Below are 21,818 nucleotides of genomic sequence, written 5' to 3' on the forward strand. Positions count from 1 at the left end.
GTTATTTTGACTATTACTTTCTAGGCCTTTACCCAGTGCTGGGCTGGCTGGCTGGCTGGCTGGGCCATAGAAAACAGCCTGATTGACATGTCTGACTGCTTGGTCACTGACAACCATATTGGCAGCCGCTGAGAGGCACAGCCATGGTTACTCTATAAAGGCAGAGTCTATGTCCTAAATTGCACCATATTCCCTACATAGTGCACTACTTTTGACCAGAGCCCTATAGGCCCTGGTCAAAACGTGTGTACTAAATAGAGAATGGGGTGCCATTTGGGAAACATGCTGAAGTTCTGGCCCAGTGCTGACAGCAGCCCAGAGGTATAGAGGGAGTGGAATCTATGGCTAATCTGTTGTACTAATGAGCCTATGGAAAACCCAGCAGGAGAAATGGACTGCTATACATCACTAGGGAGGGACTACGGCTTATGGTGTACAATTAGATGACTTCCGTCCTGGGGTCAGGCTGTGTACACCAGAGGAGACCTTCTTTATCAAACCACTGTTGAAACGAACATGGATTTGACCACAGAAGCGGCCGTGGATATACGAGTTGGTTGCTGATTACTCTGACTCTTCATCTTAAATCTCCCGGAAGAGGGGGGTTGTGGGTCACAGGTGGTGTAATGTGCAGGAGAATCTCACCTCTCTCCTGAGACATGGGGGACTGGCTCAGGGTGGAATGGGAACCCACATCAGACATGTTCCCAGGGGTCTGTGGGGCCATCTGGGTGCCTGGGAGGAGAGAGGGGCAAACGTCAGTGGGACACACACACACACACACACGTCCCCAGCTCCTTCGCGTCAGTGTGATGGCCTGAAGAGCAGCAGTGTGTCCAGCTAAAGGAACCCCTCCCTAATGGGGGCTAATGACTGACAGCTCTCCCAGTAGGGGTGAGAGCGTGTGTGGGTGTCAACGGCTAAATGGTCTCCCATCGACCTCGTTATCACCCAGAGCAGTGAGAGAGAAGGCGAATGAACTAACTTTACCCGCAAATAACAAAACTCCCCCAACTAGTCCAGCCCTGGAGTCAACAAGGCCAACAATGCGCTGCACTGTGGGAGAGTAATTGTGTTAAAGTGACTCCGAACTGCTAACATAGTTTAGAAACTATTTTAATGACCGAGGCCTTTCTTTTGGAGCTGGAGTATAAACCAGCTAGAGAACCTCCCCTGACTGCCCCAGCTGCCTGTACAGATATAAGAACAGACGTCTCTCCCCCTCCCACTGTGACTAGCTACTATAGAGTATCTAACTCAAAAGAAGTTCAGAAAGAACTGACTGGAATGAGACAAAGGAGCTCTTTTTTCTTCCACAGTCATGACAACCAGAGCTGCTGCAGTTCCACTGTGGCTGTCTCAGTGTGTCAGAACTGCTCTCTGAAATATAATGGATGAAATACTACACATTCAGTTACTGTATCAAGCCTAGCACACTGGTCCTTACTCCCTGTCCGAGGTAGGTAGGTGTGTGTGTGTGTGTGTGTGTGAGAGATGTGGTAGAGTGTGTAGGTGTCTCCTAGACCTAGGTGCATGGTGGCAGGGATTCGTTCTATACCTGGGACGCTGGCGGGGGAGATCGGTCCGGAGCGCGATTGGCTGGATCCCACGGGTGATCCCACGGGGGAGGGGGAGGGGCCGCTACGCAGGCGAGGGGACATGTGGGGTGAGAAGGGAGACTGGGCCGGGTTACTCTGCTCGCCCTGGCTGCTGGTGGACCCCGAAGCACTGACCGCTGAGCTGATAGCCACCTCTGTGCCCGTGGGAAGGTCATCTATAGACCCAGACAGGTCCTGGAACAGAAGAGGAGAGAGCAACCAAGGGGAAAGCCAGGGTTGTGTTCATTCGGCACCAAACTGAAGAAAATGGACTGAAACAGGGAGCGACTACCTGCAAAACATTTTAAATTGTGCTCCGTTTTGTGCCCTGAACGAACACGACCCAGAAGAAATACCACTAAGCATTCTTCACCAACAGATGGTAAAAACTTCACCAGTCACTTGACATAACGTCCAACATAGACAGAAAGACATTGGGAGTGTTGGAAATCTCGATGTCCAGGAGGAAGGTTTTTACCAAATTCGGTTAAAGCCAAAACCAGGCAGGCCAGATGGCCATCTCTCAGTCTATACTACTGCTTTAATAGCCAGAGAAACAAATGGCACCTTATTCCCTAAATAGTGCACTTCTATTAACCAGAGGCCTGATCAAAACTAGTGTACTATATAGGGAATAGGATGCCATTTGGGATGAAACCAGCATCATGGCAACAATCACCAATTTACCTAAGTGGCATAAACACCTCAAATTTAAGCAGATTTGGCCAAAGTACCTACCTACAAAAGAGAGCCATGCCAAATGTCCTCAATGCCAAATCAAGAATGGAGACAGAGTTTAATAGTGGCAATGAGTTGCCCTCCAATGTGCCTCCCTTTTTCCTTCTGCGCTTTTGATAGTTGTGGAAACGGTGTGGTCGGTGGCCTCTCTCCCAGCTGGCAAGCAGGCAGCTCCTAACTACGACCTGTCACCCGTCAATATGACACTTCCTCTGAGGCCTTAACAACCACTTACTTTATGATCAGTCACTTAAAATACCCACAGCGCCACAAAGCAGTTAATAGCATCCCAGCTATGCATTTAAAAACCACACAGACTAAATCAGCCAATTACACTTGACTGCAATGCACCCTACTGTGCAGTGGGATCCTCTCATCTGCACTCCTCTCAAGTTCCTACATGTGTCCGAAAGGGTTTTCTAGTTCACCATCACAGGGTAGCATCAGAGGAAATGGGGGTTGGATGGTCCTATTCACCATCATTAGAGGTAATGGGGATTGGATGGTACCATCATTAGGGGTAATGGGGGTTGGATGGTCCTATTCACCATCTTTAGGCGTAATGGGGGTTGGATGGTCCTATTCACCATCATTAGAGGTAATGGGGGTTGGATGGTCCTATTCACCATCATTAGAGGTAATGGGGGTTGAATGCTCCTATTCACCATCACAGGGGAGCATCATTAGAGGTAATGGGGGTTGGATGGTCCTATTCACCAGCATTAGAGGTAATGGGGATTGGATGGTCCTATTCACCATCAGAGGTAATGGGGGTTGGATGGTCCTATTCACCATCATTAGAGGTAATGGGGGTTGAATGCTCCTATTCACCATCACAGGGGAGCATCATTAGAGGTAATAGGGGTTGGATGGTCCTATTCACCATCATTAGAGGTAATGGGGGTTGGATGGTCCTATTCACCATCATTAGAGGTAATGGGGGTTGGATGGTCCTATTCACCATCATTAGAGGTAATGGGGGTTGAATGCTCCTATTCACCATCACAGGGGAGCATCATTAGAGGTAATGGGGGTTGGATGGTCCTATTCACCAGCATTAGAGGTAATGGGGATTGGATGGTCCTATTCACCATCAGAGGTAATGGGGGTTGGATGGTCCTATTCACCATCATTAGAGGTAATGGGGGTTGAATGCTCCTATTCACCATCACAGGGGAGCATCATTAGAGGTAATGGGGGTTGGATGGTCCTATTCACCATCATTAGAGGTAATGGGGGTTGGATGGTCCTATTCACCATCATTAGAGGTAATGGGGGTTGGATGGTCCTATTCACCATCATTAGAGGTAATGGGGGTTGAATGCTCCTATTCACCATCACAGGGGAGCATCATTAGAGGTAATGGGGGTTGGATGCTCCTATTCACCATCACAGGGGAGCATCATTAGAGGTAATGGGGGTTGGATGCTCCTATTCACCATCACAGGGGAGCATCATTAGAGGTAAATGGGGGTTGGATGCTCCTATTCACCATCATTAGAGGTAATGGGGGTTGGATGGTCCTATTCACCATCATTAGAGGTAATGGGGATTGGATGGTACCATCATTAGGGGTAATGGGGGTTGGATGGTCCTATTCACCATCAGTAGGCGTAATGGGGGTTGGATGGTCCTATTCACCATCATTAGGCGTAATGGGGGTTGGATGGTCCTATTCACCATCATTAGAGGTAATGGGGGTTGGATGGTCCTATTCACCATCATTAGAGGTAATGGGGGTTGGATGGTCCTATTCACCATCATTAGGCGTAATGGGGGTTGGATGGTCCTATTCACCATCATTAGGCGTAATGGGGGTTGGATGGTCCTATTCACCATCATTAGAGGTAATGGGGGTTGGATGGTCCTATTCACCATCATTAGAGGTAATGGGGGTTGGATGCTCCTATTCACCATCACAGGGGAGCATCATTAGAGGTAATGGGGGTTGGATGCTCCTATTCACCATCACAGGGGAGCATCATTAGAGATAATGGGGGTTGAGTGCAGCGTCCCTAATATTTGCATTGACTGCCTTTTTTTGGGTTTTATTTATTTATTTATTTGTAATTATGTTTTGTTTATTGTATAAACATGTATTATTTTTTGCACTGACATTCTTGCGCTGGCACTATACACTCACTGGACTACACACACACACACACACACACGCTGCAGCTACTCTATTATCTATCCTGATTGCCTAGTCACTTTTACCCCTACCTACATGTACATATTACCTGGACTACCTCGTACCCCTGCACACTGTATCCAGCCCCCTTGTATCCAGCCCGCCTGTATCCAGCCCCCCTGTATCCAGCCTCATTATTGTTATTTTATTATCATCCCCTTTTTTCTTGACTTTTTAAATTCTGCTTTGTTGGGAAGGGATCGTAAATTAGCATTTCACAGTAAAGTCTACACCTGTTGTATTCGGCACGTGACAAACAATTCCCTACATAGCACACTTCATAGGAGTACATAGGGCTCTAGTCAAAAGTAGTGCACGATAAAGGGAATAGGGTGGCATTTGGGATGCAAGCCAAGGTCTTCTCTTCAGTTTTCAGCATGTGTTACATATTTCAACAACAAAGCCTTTATTTCACCAATTGAAAAGGCACTGGGGGACCACTTCTACCTGTTTACATATATTCCTCCAGACTTGTGCTGCTTGCATGATTTTTCGGATATAATTATTCCCATTCGTTAGTGGCCCCAGCTTACTAACTTTACGGATATAATTATTCCCATTCGTTAGTGGCCCCAGCTTACTAACTTTACGGATATAATTATTCCCATTCGTTAGTGGCCCCAGCTTACTAACTTTACGGATATAATTAATCCCATTCGTTAGTGGCCCCAGCTTACTAACTTTACGGATATAATTATTCCCATTCGTTAGTGGCCCCAGCTTACTAACTTTACGGATATAATTATTCCCATTCGTTAGTGGCCCCAGCTTACTAACTTTACGGATATAATTATTCAGGCTTTTTAACCGCCTCCCTTCCCTCACCTTGCTCTGTCACTATGGACACGGCAGTGAAAGAAGAGGGATAAATAAATGTGGGTTGCTACGGAAACGGTTGAAATGGGACCATGAAGGAGCCATGCACACATGCGCCACATTGCAGAGAGAGAAAGTTGCTTTCCAGTTTTGTTCACCTGCTGATAATTTGTTTCCCAGCTCTCTTATTTCTCAGCCCCCAGGATTGCTCAGCCTGTGTGTGTGTGTGTGTGTGTGTGTGTGTGTGTGTGTGTGTGAGATTCACTCCAGGCAGCAAGGAGCAGTGTGCTGACTGTGCATAGTGTGGGGGAGTAAGCACATCGCTGCCCTCTCTGCTCATAGCCTGGCTATTTGGACACAACGCACCCAAGATGTTGCTGATGGGCAGACAGACGACTAGATGGAGCTGGGGCTCTAAAGTAGCTATGACACATTCACCAGAGCACCCGCCATCGTCTTCTCATCCCCCAGCCGTTTGATTCTGTCCATATAGTTTGAAGAAAAGTATTGCCTTTGACAAATATGCTATTGAGAAAATAGTAAAGGAAGGCCAGTGGGACGGCCTGGGCCTAGATCTTTCCCCCATCAAATGTGTCCCAGTAGGGGGTAGCAGCGGTGGCAGTGGTCCTGAGCAGAACACTGTGGTGTACGCACACAGAGACATTCAGAAGGCTAAGGAGGGGAATCAGACTCTGTGAAATCTGACAAGGAGAGCTGCCTGGCGTATTAAGTTTGATGAGCGCTCTCAGGAGACGACGCGTGTGTCTAGAGACAGTGGGAACGTGACTCGGTGCAGAGCGATGGATGGGAGATTAGACAGACAGCCTCCAGTGGGAAGTGCAGTCTCTCTTGGGTAGGGATGAGGCGGCACAATAATGCCATGTTCAAAAGAAGACTGATGGGCTTTTCTTCTGAGGACAACTTTAGATGAGTTTGATGGCATACATCCAGTTGCCGGATTCCTGATAATGTAACTCAGGGTGATGTTTAGGTTCTGATGCCTGAACCCATATCAGAGGACTGGATTACTTCTCCATCTGGCCCCACTATGGGTGGGAGTGTGTGCTGGGATAGGAAGATGCACCAGCCACCCAGCTTTCAACACAAACACCACTACAAAGCAGAGTAAAAGCAGAGAGCCTGAAGGACAGAAAACAGCACTCAGGCACTGGTGCAGAATAGTAATGAGAGCGAACGCGAGAGAGACACATTGGTTCTGTGATGTGCATAGAAGTCAAGGTCCTTCTTCCGTCTTCAGCACTCTGAACACCAGTTCATATGCACACTGACTGGCTGTGCCTTTCAGTAGACGACTCCACAAGCACTGCTGTAGCAGTAGGATCATAAAAAGAGGACAAATTGAGAGGGGGCTGAAATAGAAACCTGTGGTACTCATTGCCTTTTCTCCCCTCTCATCCTGTCTCCTATTTAGCCCGAGGGTTGGTGTGATGGAGTCTCTCTCCTTCCCGCCAACAACACACACATGGCCCTCCGGGGACAACCTCACACACTCATGCCCAATTAAAATATTGACAGCCAACAGAGGCTTTTTGTTCTGTTTGAAGTCCCCGTTTCAGACGGCGCTCATCACCGTGGCTCTGGATGTCCTGGTTGGCTGCATCCCAAATTGCACCCTATTCCCTTATACCGTGTAACACTAGTGCACTGTAATCGAAACTTCTGTACTTTTGCTACAAAAAAAACCAAAGTGGTTTGGTACGAGAACTTTTGTATGTTCGGTACTTCTGTCAAATCTGTCTCATGTGATTGAGAGGATCAAGTCTATCAGCCCAGTCCCATTACAGCACAGTCCCATTACAGCCTAAAGAGCCTGCTCCATTCATTGCTAGGGCTGTCTGGGCTACATTAGCTCTCCAGTCCCCACTCATGCTGCACAGACGTTAACACACTTGAATAATGCAACACGGCATGCAGAAATGTTGAAACTGTTCGCAAAACAATGTCCATACAGGCTAGAGGTTGACCGATTAATTAGGGCAGATTTCAAGTTTTCATAAATCGGAAATCGGTATTTTGGTCATTTTGGACGCCAATATATTTTTTTTACGCCTTTATTTAATCTTTATTTAACGAGGCAAGTCAGTTAAGAACACATTCTTATTTTCAATGACGGCCTAGGAACGGTGGGTTAACTGCCTTGTTCAGGGGCAGAACGACAGATTTTTACCTTGTCAGCTCAGGGATTCAATCTTGCAACCTAGTCCAACGCTCTAACTACCTGCCTCACGAGGAGCCCGTCTGTTACGCGAATGCAGTAAGAAGCCAAGGTAAGTTGCTAGCTAGCATTAAACTTAATCAATCATAATCACTAGTTACACATGGTTGATGATATTACTAGTTTATCTAGCGTGTCCTGCGTTGCATATAATCGATGCAGTGCGCATTCGCGAAAAAGGACGGTCGTTGCTCCAACGTGTACCTAACCATAAACATCAATGCCTTTCTTAAAATCAATACACACAGAAGTATACATTTTTAAACCTGCTTATTTAGCTAAAAGAAATCCAGGTTAGCAGGCAATATTAACCAGGTGAAATTGTGTCACTTCTCTTGCGTTCATTGCACACAGAGTCAGGGTATATGCAACAGTTTGGGCCGCCTGGGTCATTGAGAACGAATTTGCCAGAATTTTACGTAATTATGACATAACATTGAAGGTTGTACAATGTAACAGGAATATTTAGACTTATTGATGCCACCCGTTAGATAAAATATGGAACGGTTCCATATTTCACTGAAAGAATAAATGTTTTTTTTCCCGAGATGATAGGTCATTAATATGGTAGAATCCGGAAACTAAGGCTCATATTTCTGTGTGTTATTATGTTATAATTAAGTCTATGATTTGATAGAGCAGTCTGACTGAGCGCTAATAGCGTTTCAAACGTCACTCGCTCTCAGACTTGGAGTAGTTGTTCCCCTTGCTCTGCATGGGTAACGCTGCTTGGAGGGTGGCTGTTGTCGATGTGTTCCTGGTTCGAGCCTAGGTAGCGGCATTGCGCTGTTTATGACTTCAAGCCTATCAACTCCCGAGATGAGGCTCGTGTAACTGAAGTGAAATGGCTAGCTAGTTAGCGCGCGCTAATTGTCGTTGTGTTGCTGGTTCGAGCCCAGGGAGGAGCGAGGAGAGGGACGGAAGCTATACTGTTACACTGGCAATACTAAAGTGCCTATAAGAACATCCAATAGTCAAAGGTTAATGAAATACAAATGGTATAGAGCGAAATAGTCCTATAATTCCTACAACCTAAAACGTCTTACCTGGGAATATTGAAGACTCATGTTAAAAGGAACCACCAGCTTTCATTTGTTCTCATGTTCTGAGCAAGGAACTGAAACGTTAGCTTTCTTACATAGCACATATTGCACTTTTACTTTCTTCTCCAAAACTTTGTTTTTGCATTATTTAAACCAAAAATAACATGTTTCATTATTTATTTGAGGCTAAATTGATTTTATTGATGTATTATATTAAGTTAAAATAAGTTAATTCAGTATTGTTGTAATTGTCATTATTACAAATACATTTTTGAAAAATGTCAGATTAATCAGTATTGGCATTGAAAAATCATAATCGATCAAAACCTCTAATACAGGCTAGAACACCTTTACCATGCTAGACCGGTAGCTTCCAGCTTTACATTGTAGGCTTTCCTTGCTAGCTTACAGCTGAATTCACTACCCTAGTACTCCGTTAATATGCAAACCATAATGTGAAATATGCTGATTTCAAAGCCGATTGTCACCAAAAACCGTATTAATTCACTTAGTCTCCCTCTCCACCAAAAACTAATTTACGTCTGTCTTACTTATCCATCCTGTCTGGTTCCCACTAGATTCCATAGCCACAAAGTCAGATTCCACATACACATTCTGTGCACATTCTGATCGTTTGTCATCTTTAACCCCATGAAATCAGCCTCAATAACTCAATGCATGCACACACTCCTATTGAATAATATCCATTCACCTGTATTGTGAATAGACCTAGTCTACATCTTGATTTACCCAGTTTATCAAGAGATTTACCATTCAACTAAATGATTACAATTATGTTGCTTTGTAGTTAGTACAATCTATCAATTTGACTTTGGTAAAAACAATTGATTAAATTAATGTGTACACGGCTGTCAAAAAAACATAACCTTTGTCACACACATACACGTGTATATATATATATATATACACACACATATATACACACACACATACATACATACATATATATATACACATATACATAGATATACATCTACATACATATATATACACATATATATACACATATATATACACAGATATACATATATATACATATATACATAGATATACATATACATATATATACACATAGATATATATATATACATATATATACATAGATATACATATACATATATATACATAGATATACATATACATATATATACATAGATATACATATACACATATATATACACAGATATATATACATAGATATATACACACACACACACACACACACACAGATATATATATATATATATATATATATATATACACACACATATATATATATATACACACATATATATATATACACATACATATATATATACACATATATATATATATATATTGATCTCAAAAGACACCCAGCGATTGAACAGAACAGTAGCTGAGTTTATCTGTCTGGATCAAGTGCCATTCTATGACTTTGGCTAAAACAGCTTCTTTTTTTTTGTGTGGTATTGTGATGTATCAAGTATTGTGATAGGAAAACTGGTATCATGACAACACTACAGTGTACACTACATTTGACCAGGGCCCATTTGACCAGGGCACTATATAGGGAATAGGGCACCATTTGGGACAAAAACCTTTACCTTAACAGGTGGCCTGTCTGAGCCACTCAAACCGTGACAGGCTACAGCCAACCAGCTCCGGGACTGAATTATCCAACTACCAATAAGGAAGCCATGAGAGGAGACAACTGAAATATGGACGGGGAAGAGAGGCCTGAGGGAAGGAATAGCTGCTGACAATACAATGGAACAACCCCATCCCAAGGAGCTACAGAGAGGGGCATCATTTACAAATCATGAGTAGCAGTCAGATGACACACACGCGGGGCTGTGCTGAAAAATAATTTAGACTTAATGACAGCGTGTAAGAAATAGTGGGGAACGGGGACAGCAGCAATCTGACTGATTTCTCTAAGGGTGCATGTGTGTGATTGAGGCTGAGCGAGTGTGTAAAAACCAAATATAGCTGAGCAGTATCATTAATACAATAAATTCCTAATTTGACTAGAGTAGCACTACGGGACAGAGGGGATTTGGGGGGGGGGGGGGGGGGGGGTGTAGAATAGATTCACCAGTACGATTTGGAACAAAGGAAAAGAGGAACAAGGGGGAGAACATAAAGCATTGTGAAAAATTAGGGACTGTCCAAGACTTTCATTTTATTTGATTTAGATGAAAAAAAAGTAATTACCTTCTCTCACATCCTCCAGACAATCAATATATGAGAGAGAGCGAGCGAGAGAGAGAGATGAGAGCAGGAGTGAGTGAGACGAGGGAGAAAGAGAGCAGGAGCGAGCGAAATGAAGGGATCGAAATGGGTGAACGAGCGAGCGAGATGAGGGAGCGAGCAAGCAAATTATCAAGGAACCTACCAGGTACAACCCTAAATCCGTAAACAGAGGCACCCTCAGATATCATCCTGACCAACCTGCTCCCCCTCCCTTCGCGCTCCCCCTCCCCTCGCGCTCCCCCTCCCCTCGCGCTCCCCTCTAGTTAAAGAGAGAAGGGGAGGGGGGTACGGTAGTGGGTACGGCCAGTGAAAGTGCAGTGTAATGTCAATAATATTTCCCGTTTTGTTTTGGCTTTCATACCGTGTCATGTGTCTTCTCAGTCATGTGGAGACTGCCCATTGCTTTCATCTATTGTTAAATAGAAAATAGAGCAAGAAAATAGAAAATGAGCAAGACTGGTATACAGAGACTGGGAGAGAACGAGGAAGACTGGTATACAGACAGACAGAGACTGGGAGAGAACAAGGAAGACTGGTATACAGACACTGAGTTTGGGAAACCCTACAATACCCTATAGGCCCTGGTCAAAGGTAGTGTGCCATTTGGGGGTGTAGCATAGACACAGACTGGGAAGGTTCGGCCTCTGGTCCCTGAGATATAATGGATGGGAATCCAGTCCTCTTGTAGTCTGTACCAACCTTACCTACTACTACAATACTGTTTCATCTTCCAGTCCATCTAACAGCACAGTGCATTCTGAGTGCTAGTGATTTAAAGAGAAATAGTTGCTAGGGCGTCCCTCTCACACCCACAGTGTAATAACAGACAGCATTTTGCTGATTTCCCCCCTCAATGCTGTGGTGGGTTTGATGAGCGGAGCTCCCTGTAGGAGAGGCACAACACTAGAGCTCCCATCCGCTCAACCCCCCTGTCCCTGGGCCTCTGGCCAACCAATAGCAGAGTGGCCCCCCCGCCCTTTGCCAGTGGCTCAGCCAACCAGCTCGCAGCTCTGCCTGCCTTAGACTCCCCTCCTCCTCTCTCCTTTCCCTCCAGCTCATCCCCCTTGTGCGCATTCTAATTATGGGGAGTGAGTCGCTACGCACAGAGGAAAGAATCAAAGGAGGGATGAAGGGTACAGGAGGGAGGGGGAGAGAGATGAAGGGTACAGGAGGGAGGGGGAGAGAGATGAAGGGTACAGGAGGGAGGGGGAGAGAGATGAAGGGTACAGGAGGGAGGGGGAGAGAGATGAAGGGTACAGGAGGGAGGGGGAGAGAGATGAAGGGTACAGGAGGGAGGGGGAGAGAGATGAAGGGTACAGGAGGGAGGGGGAGAGAGATGAAGGGTACAGGAGGGAAGGGGAGAGAGATGAAGGGTACAGGAGGGAGGGGGAGAGAGATGAAGGGTACAGGAGGGAGGGGGAGAGAGATGAAGGGTACAGGAGGGAGGGGGAGAGAGATGAAGGGTACAGGAGGGAGGGGGAGAGAGATGAAGGGTACAGGAGGGAGGGGGAGAGAGATGAAGGGTACAGGAGGGAGGGGGAGAGAGATGAAGGGTACGGGAGGGAGGGGGAGAGAGATGAAGGGTACGGGAGGGAGGGGGAGAGAGATGAAGGGTACGGGAGGGAGGGGGAGAGAAATTAAGGGTACGGGAGGGAGGGGGAGAGAGATGAAGGGTACGGGAGGGAGGGGGAGAGAGATGAAGGGTACGGGAGGGAGGGGGAGAGAAATGAAGGGTACGGGAGGAAGGGGGAGAGAAATGAAGGGTACGGGAGGGAGGGGGAGAGAAATGAAGGGTACGGGAGGGAGGGGGAGAGAAATGAAGGGTACGGGAGGGAGGGGGAGAGAGATGAAGGGTACGGGAGGGAGGGAAGTAGGGGAAATGAAGGGTACAGGAGGGAGGGAGGGAAGGAGGGAGGGAAGAAGGGAGGGAGGGAAGGAGGGTACAGGAGGGAGGGAAGAGAAATGAAGGATACAGGAGGGCAGAGAGATGAAGGGCACAGGAGAGAGAAGAGGAGGCAACAGTCACAGGATGTAGATCAGCCTCTAGGTCTTAGAATAAACAACACTCCTTTCAGCCTGCAAGTAATTAGAATGCAGTGTGTGTAGGGGGGGAGCAGCAAGCTTTAACATCAGTGTGGCAGGCCCAATGTGTCTGCTTCACTGCAGCTGTGCTCTCAGAGGAAAGCAGGCAGGCAAGGCCCCTACCCACCCCCTCTCACTCATGGGAGCAGACAGAGTACACAGAGTGGGGAGGGGATGGGAGCAGACAGAGTGGGGAGGAGGGAAAGAGGAGAAAATAATGTGAGTGTGTGTAAGGGGAACAGCAGAAAGAACCAACAGAACGGAGGGAGACAGGGGGGCTAGCTGTTTTAGATAGGACGACGCCAAATGCTTGTCAGCAGACAGAAAGAAGAGGGAACACAGAATGCAGGCTTTTCTTCTTCTCTCCCTCTGCTGTAATCTTTCAAACTCAGCAGCCGCCCCCTTGCTTCGCTGGTTTAGTTATTGCGGTGCATTTTGCTGCCTCTGAAACGACTTCTGGGCTCTCATCCCTCACTAGACCTTTTAATCATCTTATGTCTCATTCTCAGTTCGTGTTCTCTCCCTCCCTCTAACTCACTGAGCTGCCCGCTCTCCTTTTCACCCACCAGTAAACAGTCAGTTCCATTGTTTTTCAATTCAAATATTTATCTTTCCTTAACCCATCATTTTCACAAAATGGGAAGAAAACAGCGGGAGAAGTTGGGTAAAAAAAAACGTCTGCATGTGTTTGTGTGTGACATGAAAAGCACACGCCGAGGTCTAGGAAAATAAATGACACCATCAGTCCTCCCTCTCAAACACACAGTTCAATAACTGTGCTCCTACAGCTCACACCTGTCCTTTGATTGGCTCTGCTGTGAGAACCCTGTGGTTGCCACAATACTCACATGTCTGTCGCAAAATTTCATCATTTGTCTGTCAAACTCGTAGTAATTAGGGCTGTCAGGCGATTAATCAAGCTAATGGCATTAGTTAAATTGAAATCTTTGAATTTGCTCAAATTTCACCCCAAAGAAAGATTATTTCCATTTAAAAAGCACTGCATTTAGTTACAGGCATACTGATTCTAAGGTATGGAAACACAACATCATCTATATCAGAATGTTTTAATAGCATTTTACACCATAAACACCACAAGTCACTGACACAGCTACAGCTATGAATGCTCCCATTGTTTCAGTAGCCCTCCTGCCTATTATCAATGTTCTTGAAGTTTGCTCACAACACACACAGGTCTAAGTACTGTTGAAGCGTCGGGCATTCTAAATGGGTGTGACAACAGGAAGAAAAAAAAGAAGAAGAACTTTTAAAAGTAACCATCTTGACTGTTCAGATAACTTGACACACACACAGGCTTACACACTCCCTCCACCCTTCAGCCCTCTCTCACTTACTCTGCTCTCACACACTGTTGGGAAAGAGCTAGAAAGACATTTCACTGTACTAGCACACGTGACAAAAAATAAACTTAAAAACACACAATCATACACACCCCACTCTGGCATTAGCAGCCTACCTTTGAAGTCTCTCTTTGAGAAGCCTATTCCTGCTCAGTTCCTCTTGTGCATAGCCTAGTCAGTGGTCAAGTTATCAGGATAATAGCAACCTCATTTATTATCAAAGCAAAAGAAACGGCGTCAGGTGAGCAGTTTAAAACGGCTGCGACATGCGCTCCACGGCTGCTAGAAGAAACACAGCTCCAGTAACATTGGGCATAACTTTGACATGACTTTAGCTAGAGGCACAGCGTCTTCAGATGTGTAAAGGAACAGACATGGACTGCAGTCGTGTTGCGTCCTGCCATTCATTAAAAGGGTCCATGTGGAAACGTGTGCGGTGACGAAATGGAGACGGAGTCCCAAAAATGACAGCGATAAACATGTCACACTATTACACCGTTAACTTTGACAAGCCCCGTAGTAATAACTGATCTGTTAGTCTAACCCAATTTGGGATTTGACAGCTAACCTGGTGGGTTTCATTCCTGACATTATGTAGGCACCCGCATTGTCTGCCCTCTTGTGCGAAGGTGGTGTCATCTGTGTGTCTTGAGTGGGTTTGATTGGAATGTGTGTGTACACACTTGTGAGTAATCAATAGCTGGCCGTGTTTGAAGGGGGCTCCACGCCTCGCAACGCTGTTTTTGTCACGCCGTATTAAAAGGGAAATTGAAATGTACTGCCTCCTATTTAAATCAGCCAGACTTTTTAAAGGAGAGGAAACTAAACAGGTGGTCAGCCTGCTGGAGGTAATTCAGCCTCTCCCTTTAGACCTTAATGAGGGATGAGTCCCAATTGACACCGTAATCCCTATATAGTAGGCTACTTTTGAGCAGATCCCTATGGGCCCTGATCAGTAGTGCATTTTAAATGGAATGGGGTGCCATTTGGGACACAGGTCATTCCTTAACGATGTTTATACGAGGGAGGCAGCAGGAGGAACCATGCTGTAGTAAGCGAAGAGGCTGTGTGGTTGTGATGTCTGTCTGCTGCGTGGTTACAGACACATGCTAATGCAGCTAGCGCTAGCAGGCTCACTACAGACCGGCTCAACTACGGACCGGCTCACTAAGGCACGCTCCTATTGAGCTACACACTAACGCATCATACAGGCTCAGACTACCTGCAGGTTTAACTTATTATTTTCACGATGCTCACTCACAACAGTAAAAACAACAGCAGGCCTACTGGACAACAAAGCTAGGAAAACAAAGCTAACACACACACACACACACACACACTTACTTACTCCACCAGCACAAACAAATCAAATCTACTGACAAAAGCCCCTCTCGTCTCCGCTAGTCAACCAGACAAGTGGTATATCTCCGACAGAAGAAAAGCATCTCCACTTCAACAGGAGAGCTCCGTAGTGAGCCGGTCCGTAGTTGAGCCGGTCTGTAGTGAGCCGGCAGCAGTGTTTTGTACGAGAGAGAGAGAAGCAGTCAGTATGGGATGCATTATAAGGCCAAAGCTACGCAGTGTGAGCCATGCTCGCTCCTATTCCTCCCTCATACTGTTTTCTGACAGATAAGGGCACCGTGGACAGGGCCCCACATGTAGGACTGACGCAGGCAAAGAGGCAGGCACAGAGGCTGAGACACAGGCAGGCACAGAGGCTGAGACACAGGCACACACACTGTGGTGACAGTAAGCCCCGTTGTGGGTGATTGGCCCTTCTGTCAGCCGGGCTCCATGTCCCGCAGAGCGCATGTCATCCTGTCAGTCTGTCCGTGGGATGGTGGTGTGTGTGTGTGCGCGCGTCTCGCATGCTACTCCATTCTGACAGCATCCTCTTGGCAGATCAAACAACTGAGGGATCACCTACAGTGGGGGGTTAACATGCCTTGTATTCAGACAGAATTGGCAGATTTCCCCCGCTGAACAGTCACGTGTCAAACAGAGCACACGTCCAAAATGGCACCCTATTCCCTTTATAGTGCACCACTTCTGACCAGAGGTGTATGGACCCTGGTCAAATGTAGAGCGCTATAAAAGGGAATACGGTGCCATTTGGGATGAAGGCAGAAGCCGAGAGGAGCCCATTCTGTCTGGGCCCCACAGAGAACACCTGGCTGCCTGAGAATACAGCACCGTTATGACAGGCTCACACGGCTTCCCAAATTCAGCAGCTTTGCAATGGAACTGGAATGGCTGTGAGCAGCATCAGTGATAAAGAGCTCATTCACAGCCATCATTGATCTGGGATCAGGGCTATAGAAGTGAATGGAGGAGATGCAGGTTTACACTGCTTTCCTTCCTTTGAAAGGTGAATGGCTTCCAATGTTTCACCGCACGGTGCGTGCGGTGAAACATTGGAAGCCATTCCCTTTCAAAGGAAGGAAAGCCAGAGAAGCAGTGAGTGGGGGGGACCGTTGAGTGACGCCAGGGAGGTGAACAGGGCGGGACTTAAGTTCTGGAAAGCTGATCTTTATTCAAATCCTCGCAACACAAGTGACCAATCAGAGCTCACCATAGCTTCCAACCCCTACTGGATTGACTGACAATAGCTGTTGATACACAGCACTACCTAGCTAGCACCCATATAAGGGCTAGCGTGGCTAGGTGACTGCCACTTGTACAGTGTAAATGGCCGGTGAAGAGACCGAAGAGACAGGAAAACTGGCTGTTTGTTTACAGGACGGCATTTGTGATTCAGGAGAAATGAACGGGGCTGACACGATCTGGAGAAAGATCAGCATCCTAGCTTCACGGGTTTCACAAATGGCAAGGCTGAGAGTGTTTACAGTAGGAGTGAGCAGCAGAACACAAGAGGGAGAGAGAAAAACAAAGATGAAACATGGAGGATACTGGGGTATAAAAGAGCAATGCACCAACAAAAACACCTAGTGAGTGAGTGAGTTCATGCTGAGTAGATGAGATTAGAGGGCTGTGTGCGTCACCAGTCTCAGTACTGTTCTCTTCCATAATCAGCCTGGTCAGTAGAGTTCCTCTTTCTGGGCCAGCTGAGGAGACATCGTTTCATATCGTGTGCTTCCTAAATGGCACCATATTCCCTATATGGTGAGCTACTTTTGACCAGGGCCCATAGGTACTATTTAGGGAACAGGAGGCCATTTGGAACGCAGACAGAGAATAGATCATTCAGAATGCCTCTCATACAGTAGATGAGAAATAATCGTTATTTCCCATAAAGCAGGGTACTCAAGTACTATTTGAGAAGGTCTGGTCACACAATTTCCTAGGCGGCAAAACTTCCAGATAGATATGGTCAATTATCAGTGTAGTAACAAACCCAGGCTTTGCGAGCCATCGTTCACACCCCTCTGGTTGGTGGAGCAGTTTAAAAAGCACATTTACTGCAATTCTACAAATATTTCCAGATTTTACGAGTGTTTATATGATACCAGGGCTTAAGTGGAGTCTAACATTCACGACGGCAGATATACTTTTGAAGAGATGGGAAACGTTGCTCATGCTGTCTCAATGGGCCGCAGGTGCATTCTGGGACAAGGAGCACTCTCCTTCAAGGGGTGAATGGGAGTCTATTGGGCGCTAGCCCCAAAACCCAACATTTGCACAAATTTCATCAACAAGAAGTACAACATAACAAATCTTTTCCAAGATGTGGGATAATTAACTTGCCATCTGTAGTGCCGTATAGCTTTGGAATCGTGTCATAACGTACTTGAGGAAAATAGGCACGTTTCTCGACATTTACACTGACTTTTAGAAGGGATTGCGTGACGATTAGCTTAGCAACCGCGTGACGCAGCATGAAACCGTGAATGAGATTGGTCAACAGTCTACTGGGTGGGGCGTTATGCGTTCCTTCATTCATTGCATTCCCATCTCCTTTCTATCTCTGGCAACGGCACCATGCAACGCACCCTGGACGAAAGAGGCAGACAAACAGAAGAAATGTGATTCACCCTCAGTTCAATTCAACTTCCCCAGGTAGGAATATCGCTAAAATATGATCAATGGCTCATTCGAGAAAAGACATCCTCCCAAGTTGACATCGGCAGTATTGAAATCTGACATAGGGTATATCACAAAAGTGAGTACACCCCTCACATTTTTGTAAATATTTGAGTATATCTTTTCATGTGACAACGCTGAAGAAATGACACTTTTCTACAATGTAAAGTAGTGAGTGTACAGCTTGTATAACAGTGTACATTTCCTGTCCCCTCAAAATAACTCAACACACAGCCATTAATGTCTAAACCGCTGGCAACAAAAGTGAGTACACCCCTAAGTGAAAATGTCCATGGTGGTGGGAGTGTCATGGTCTGGGGCTGCATGAGTGCTGCCGGAACTGGGGAGCTACAGTTCATTGAGGGAACCATGAATGCCAACATGTACTGTGACATACTGAAGCAGAGCATGATCCCCTCCCTTCGGAGACTGGGCCGCAGAGCAGTATTCCAACATGATAATGACCCCAAACACACCTCCAAGACGACCACTGCCTTGCTAAAGAAGCTGAGGGTAAAGGTGATGGACTGGCCAAGCATGTCTCCACCTAAACCCTATTGAGCATCTGTGGGGCATCCTCAAACGGAAGGTAGAGGAGTGCAAGGTCTCTAACATCCACCAGCTCCGTGATGTCATCATGGAGGAGTGGAAGAGGACTCCAGTGGCAACCTGTGAAGGTCTGGTGAACTTCATGCCCAAAAGGGTTAAGGCAGTGCTGGAAAATGATGGCCACACAAAATATTGACACTTTGGGACCAATTTGGACATTTTCCCTTAGGGGTGTACTCACTTTTGTTGCCAGCAGTTTAGACATTAATGGCTGTGTGTTGAGTTATTTTGAGGGGACAGCAAATTTACACTGTTATACAAGCTGTCATTTCTTCAGTGTCATTTCTTCGGTGTTGTCACATGAAAAGATATACTCAAATATTTACAAAAATGTGAGGGGTGTACTCACTTTTGTGATATACTGTATATGATCGATGGTTTCACCATCTAAGTCATATTCCTATTAACTCCCAATATAGTGAGAGACCATCACGGTGCTACGTCATACCGGACGCATTTCTGCCTGCTTTTTACATTTTTACCTTTATTTAACTAGGCAAGTCAGTTAAGAACAAATTCTTATTTACAATGACGGCCTAGGAACTGTGGGTTAACTGCCTGTTCAGGGGCAGAACGACAGATTTGTACCTTGTCAGCTCTGGGATTTGAACTTGCAACCTTCCGGTTACTAGTCCAACGCTCCTGCCGCTTGAACACCAATAACTCAGATACACATGGAAAACAAGAAATGACGCCGGGAATTGATAGATCACCAAAAAAATATATATAACATTCAAAATGGCTCAACCGTTCCTTTAACAAGGTCCTGTTGAGGTCTGGTGTGTTAGAGTAGGGATGGAACTAAAGTCTCCATACCCAGTAACTCTCCTGGAGGTATTCTGTTTAAGCAATAAGGCACAGGGGGGGGGGGGGGGGGGGGGGGCTTATGGCCAATATACCACGGCTAAACACTGTTCCTTTGCGCGACGCAACGAGGAGTGCCTGGATATAGCCCTTAGCCGTGGTATAATGGTCATATACCACAGACCCCCGTGGTGCCTTACTGCTATTATAAACTGCTTACCAACATAATTAGAACAGTAAAAATAAATGTTTTGTTATACCCGTGGTACACTGATATACCACGGCTGTCAGCCAATCAGCATTCAGGGCTCGAACCACCCAGTTTATAATCCAACATTAAAACATTAGCCTATAACCAACAGTTCTAATGAAATAATTACCTCATTCAGTGAATATGGTATCAAATGGCAAAACGGTCCTTCACAAGATAGCTAAACAGGAGGGCCCTAGACTGACCTTTTCCAGAGCCAAGTAAGACAGGGAATGCATCATGGATATTTTGATGTGCAACATGTCAAAATAGGAACCAGAAATATGTTTGGCTCTTTAGAGATTAATTTGCCTGCAAGTTTTTTGTGCACATTGGCTATGCAACATAATTTACCACCTGAGGAAGTGGGAACTCAAACCACATTAGCTAGATTGCCAACTATCTGATGCTACATAGTCATGCCATTGGTAGGCCTATATTTTTTCATTTAACTAGGCAAGTCAGTTAAGAACAAATTCTTATTTACAATGACGGCCTACCAGGGAACAGTGGATTAACTGTCTTGTTCAGGGGCAGAATGTCAGCTCAGGGATTCGATCAAGAAATCTTTCGGTTACTGGCCCAACGCTCTAACCACTAGGCTACTTACTGTATTCACTGTCATCTCAATGATATAGTTAATTTGTAAAGTGGTGTCATTTCCTCTATTATGACAATTGAGAAATGATGGTTATACACACAAAGCTAAGAGTCCTCTTTTTAACAGTAGTTGTTCTAAAAACAGTCTGTCAGTATGCTTGTGCTTCTCAAAACGCATCTCTCCCTTCACGCCGTGTACCAAGGGGGAGGGAGTGAGAGCCAGAAACAGGGCAGATACCGTCACACAGATTACATGTTCATGTTTTTAAATGTATGTCAATTGTAAAGCCTTATCTGTAATGGACATTTTCGTTTTGTCGGGCCCCAGTAAGACTAGCTGTCGCCATTGGAGTCAGCTAATGGGGATCCAAATAAAATAACATTCTAAACTTAAATTGTAGAAATCAGGTTAATGCACATTATTGTTGACCAAATAATAGTTTAGAACCCAAAAATCTGCAGGAGCATTGTGTAGTCTAATCACTGACATAAGCCTCTTGCTCTGGTAAGAGGACGGCAATGACCGTGTCGGTCATTTTTAGTTCATCATCCCAGCTCTAGTTAGTTTTGTTATCTAGAAAGTTGTATAGGCTACCTTGCACTCTCCTCTCTCAACGACCCGAATTGCACTGGCACATGCCCTGTACACACAGAGCTCCCGCCAACCACGTGGTTGGAATGCCCCCCGGCCACGTGGTTGGAATGCCCCCCGGCCACGTGGTTGGAATGCCCCCCGGCCACGTGGTTGGAATGCTCCCCGGCCACGTGGTTGGAATGCTCCCCGGCCACGTGGTTGGAATGCTCCCCGGCCACGTGGTTGGAATGCTCCCCGGCCACGTGGTTGGAATGCCCCCCGGCCACGTGGTTGGAATGCCCCCCGGCCACGTGGTTGGAATGCCCCCCGGCCACGTGGTTGGAATGCCCCCCGGCCACGTGGTTGGAATGCCCCCCGGCCACGTGGTTGGAATGCCCCCCGGCCACGTGGTTGGAATGCCCCCCGGCCACGTGGTTGGAATGCCCCCCGGCAACGTGGTTGGAATGCCCCCCGGCAACGTGGTTGGAATGCTCCCCGGCAACGTGGTTGGAATGCTCCCCAGCAACGTGGTTGGAATGCTCCCCAGCAACGTGGTTGGACTGCTCCCCAGCAACGTGGTTGGACTGCTCCCCAGCACGTGGTTGGACTGCTCCCCAGC

General features: G+C 46.2%; 1 protein-coding gene across 5 annotated transcripts in view; it reads right to left on the minus strand.

Moving 5' to 3' along the window:
- The window catches only part of LOC110529452 (AT-rich interactive domain-containing protein 1B), a 94,453-nt gene that overhangs the window by 39,418 nt on the left and 33,217 nt on the right, over positions 1-21,818 (minus strand). For all 5 annotated transcript variants that reach the window (XM_021611627.2, XM_036984834.1, XM_036984835.1 and 2 more), the window contains 2 exons: positions 1,559-1,793; positions 646-735 (listed from right to left, as the gene is read on the minus strand). In XM_021611627.2, coding sequence (XP_021467302.2) covers positions 646-735; positions 1,559-1,793 — 325 coding nt within the window. The remainder of the gene's footprint in view (positions 1-645; positions 736-1,558; positions 1,794-21,818) is intronic.

The sequence above is a fragment of the Oncorhynchus mykiss genome, chromosome 8 (genome assembly GCF_013265735.2).
Source record: "Oncorhynchus mykiss isolate Arlee chromosome 8, USDA_OmykA_1.1, whole genome shotgun sequence".
Lineage (NCBI taxonomy): Eukaryota > Metazoa > Chordata > Actinopteri > Salmoniformes > Salmonidae > Oncorhynchus > Oncorhynchus mykiss.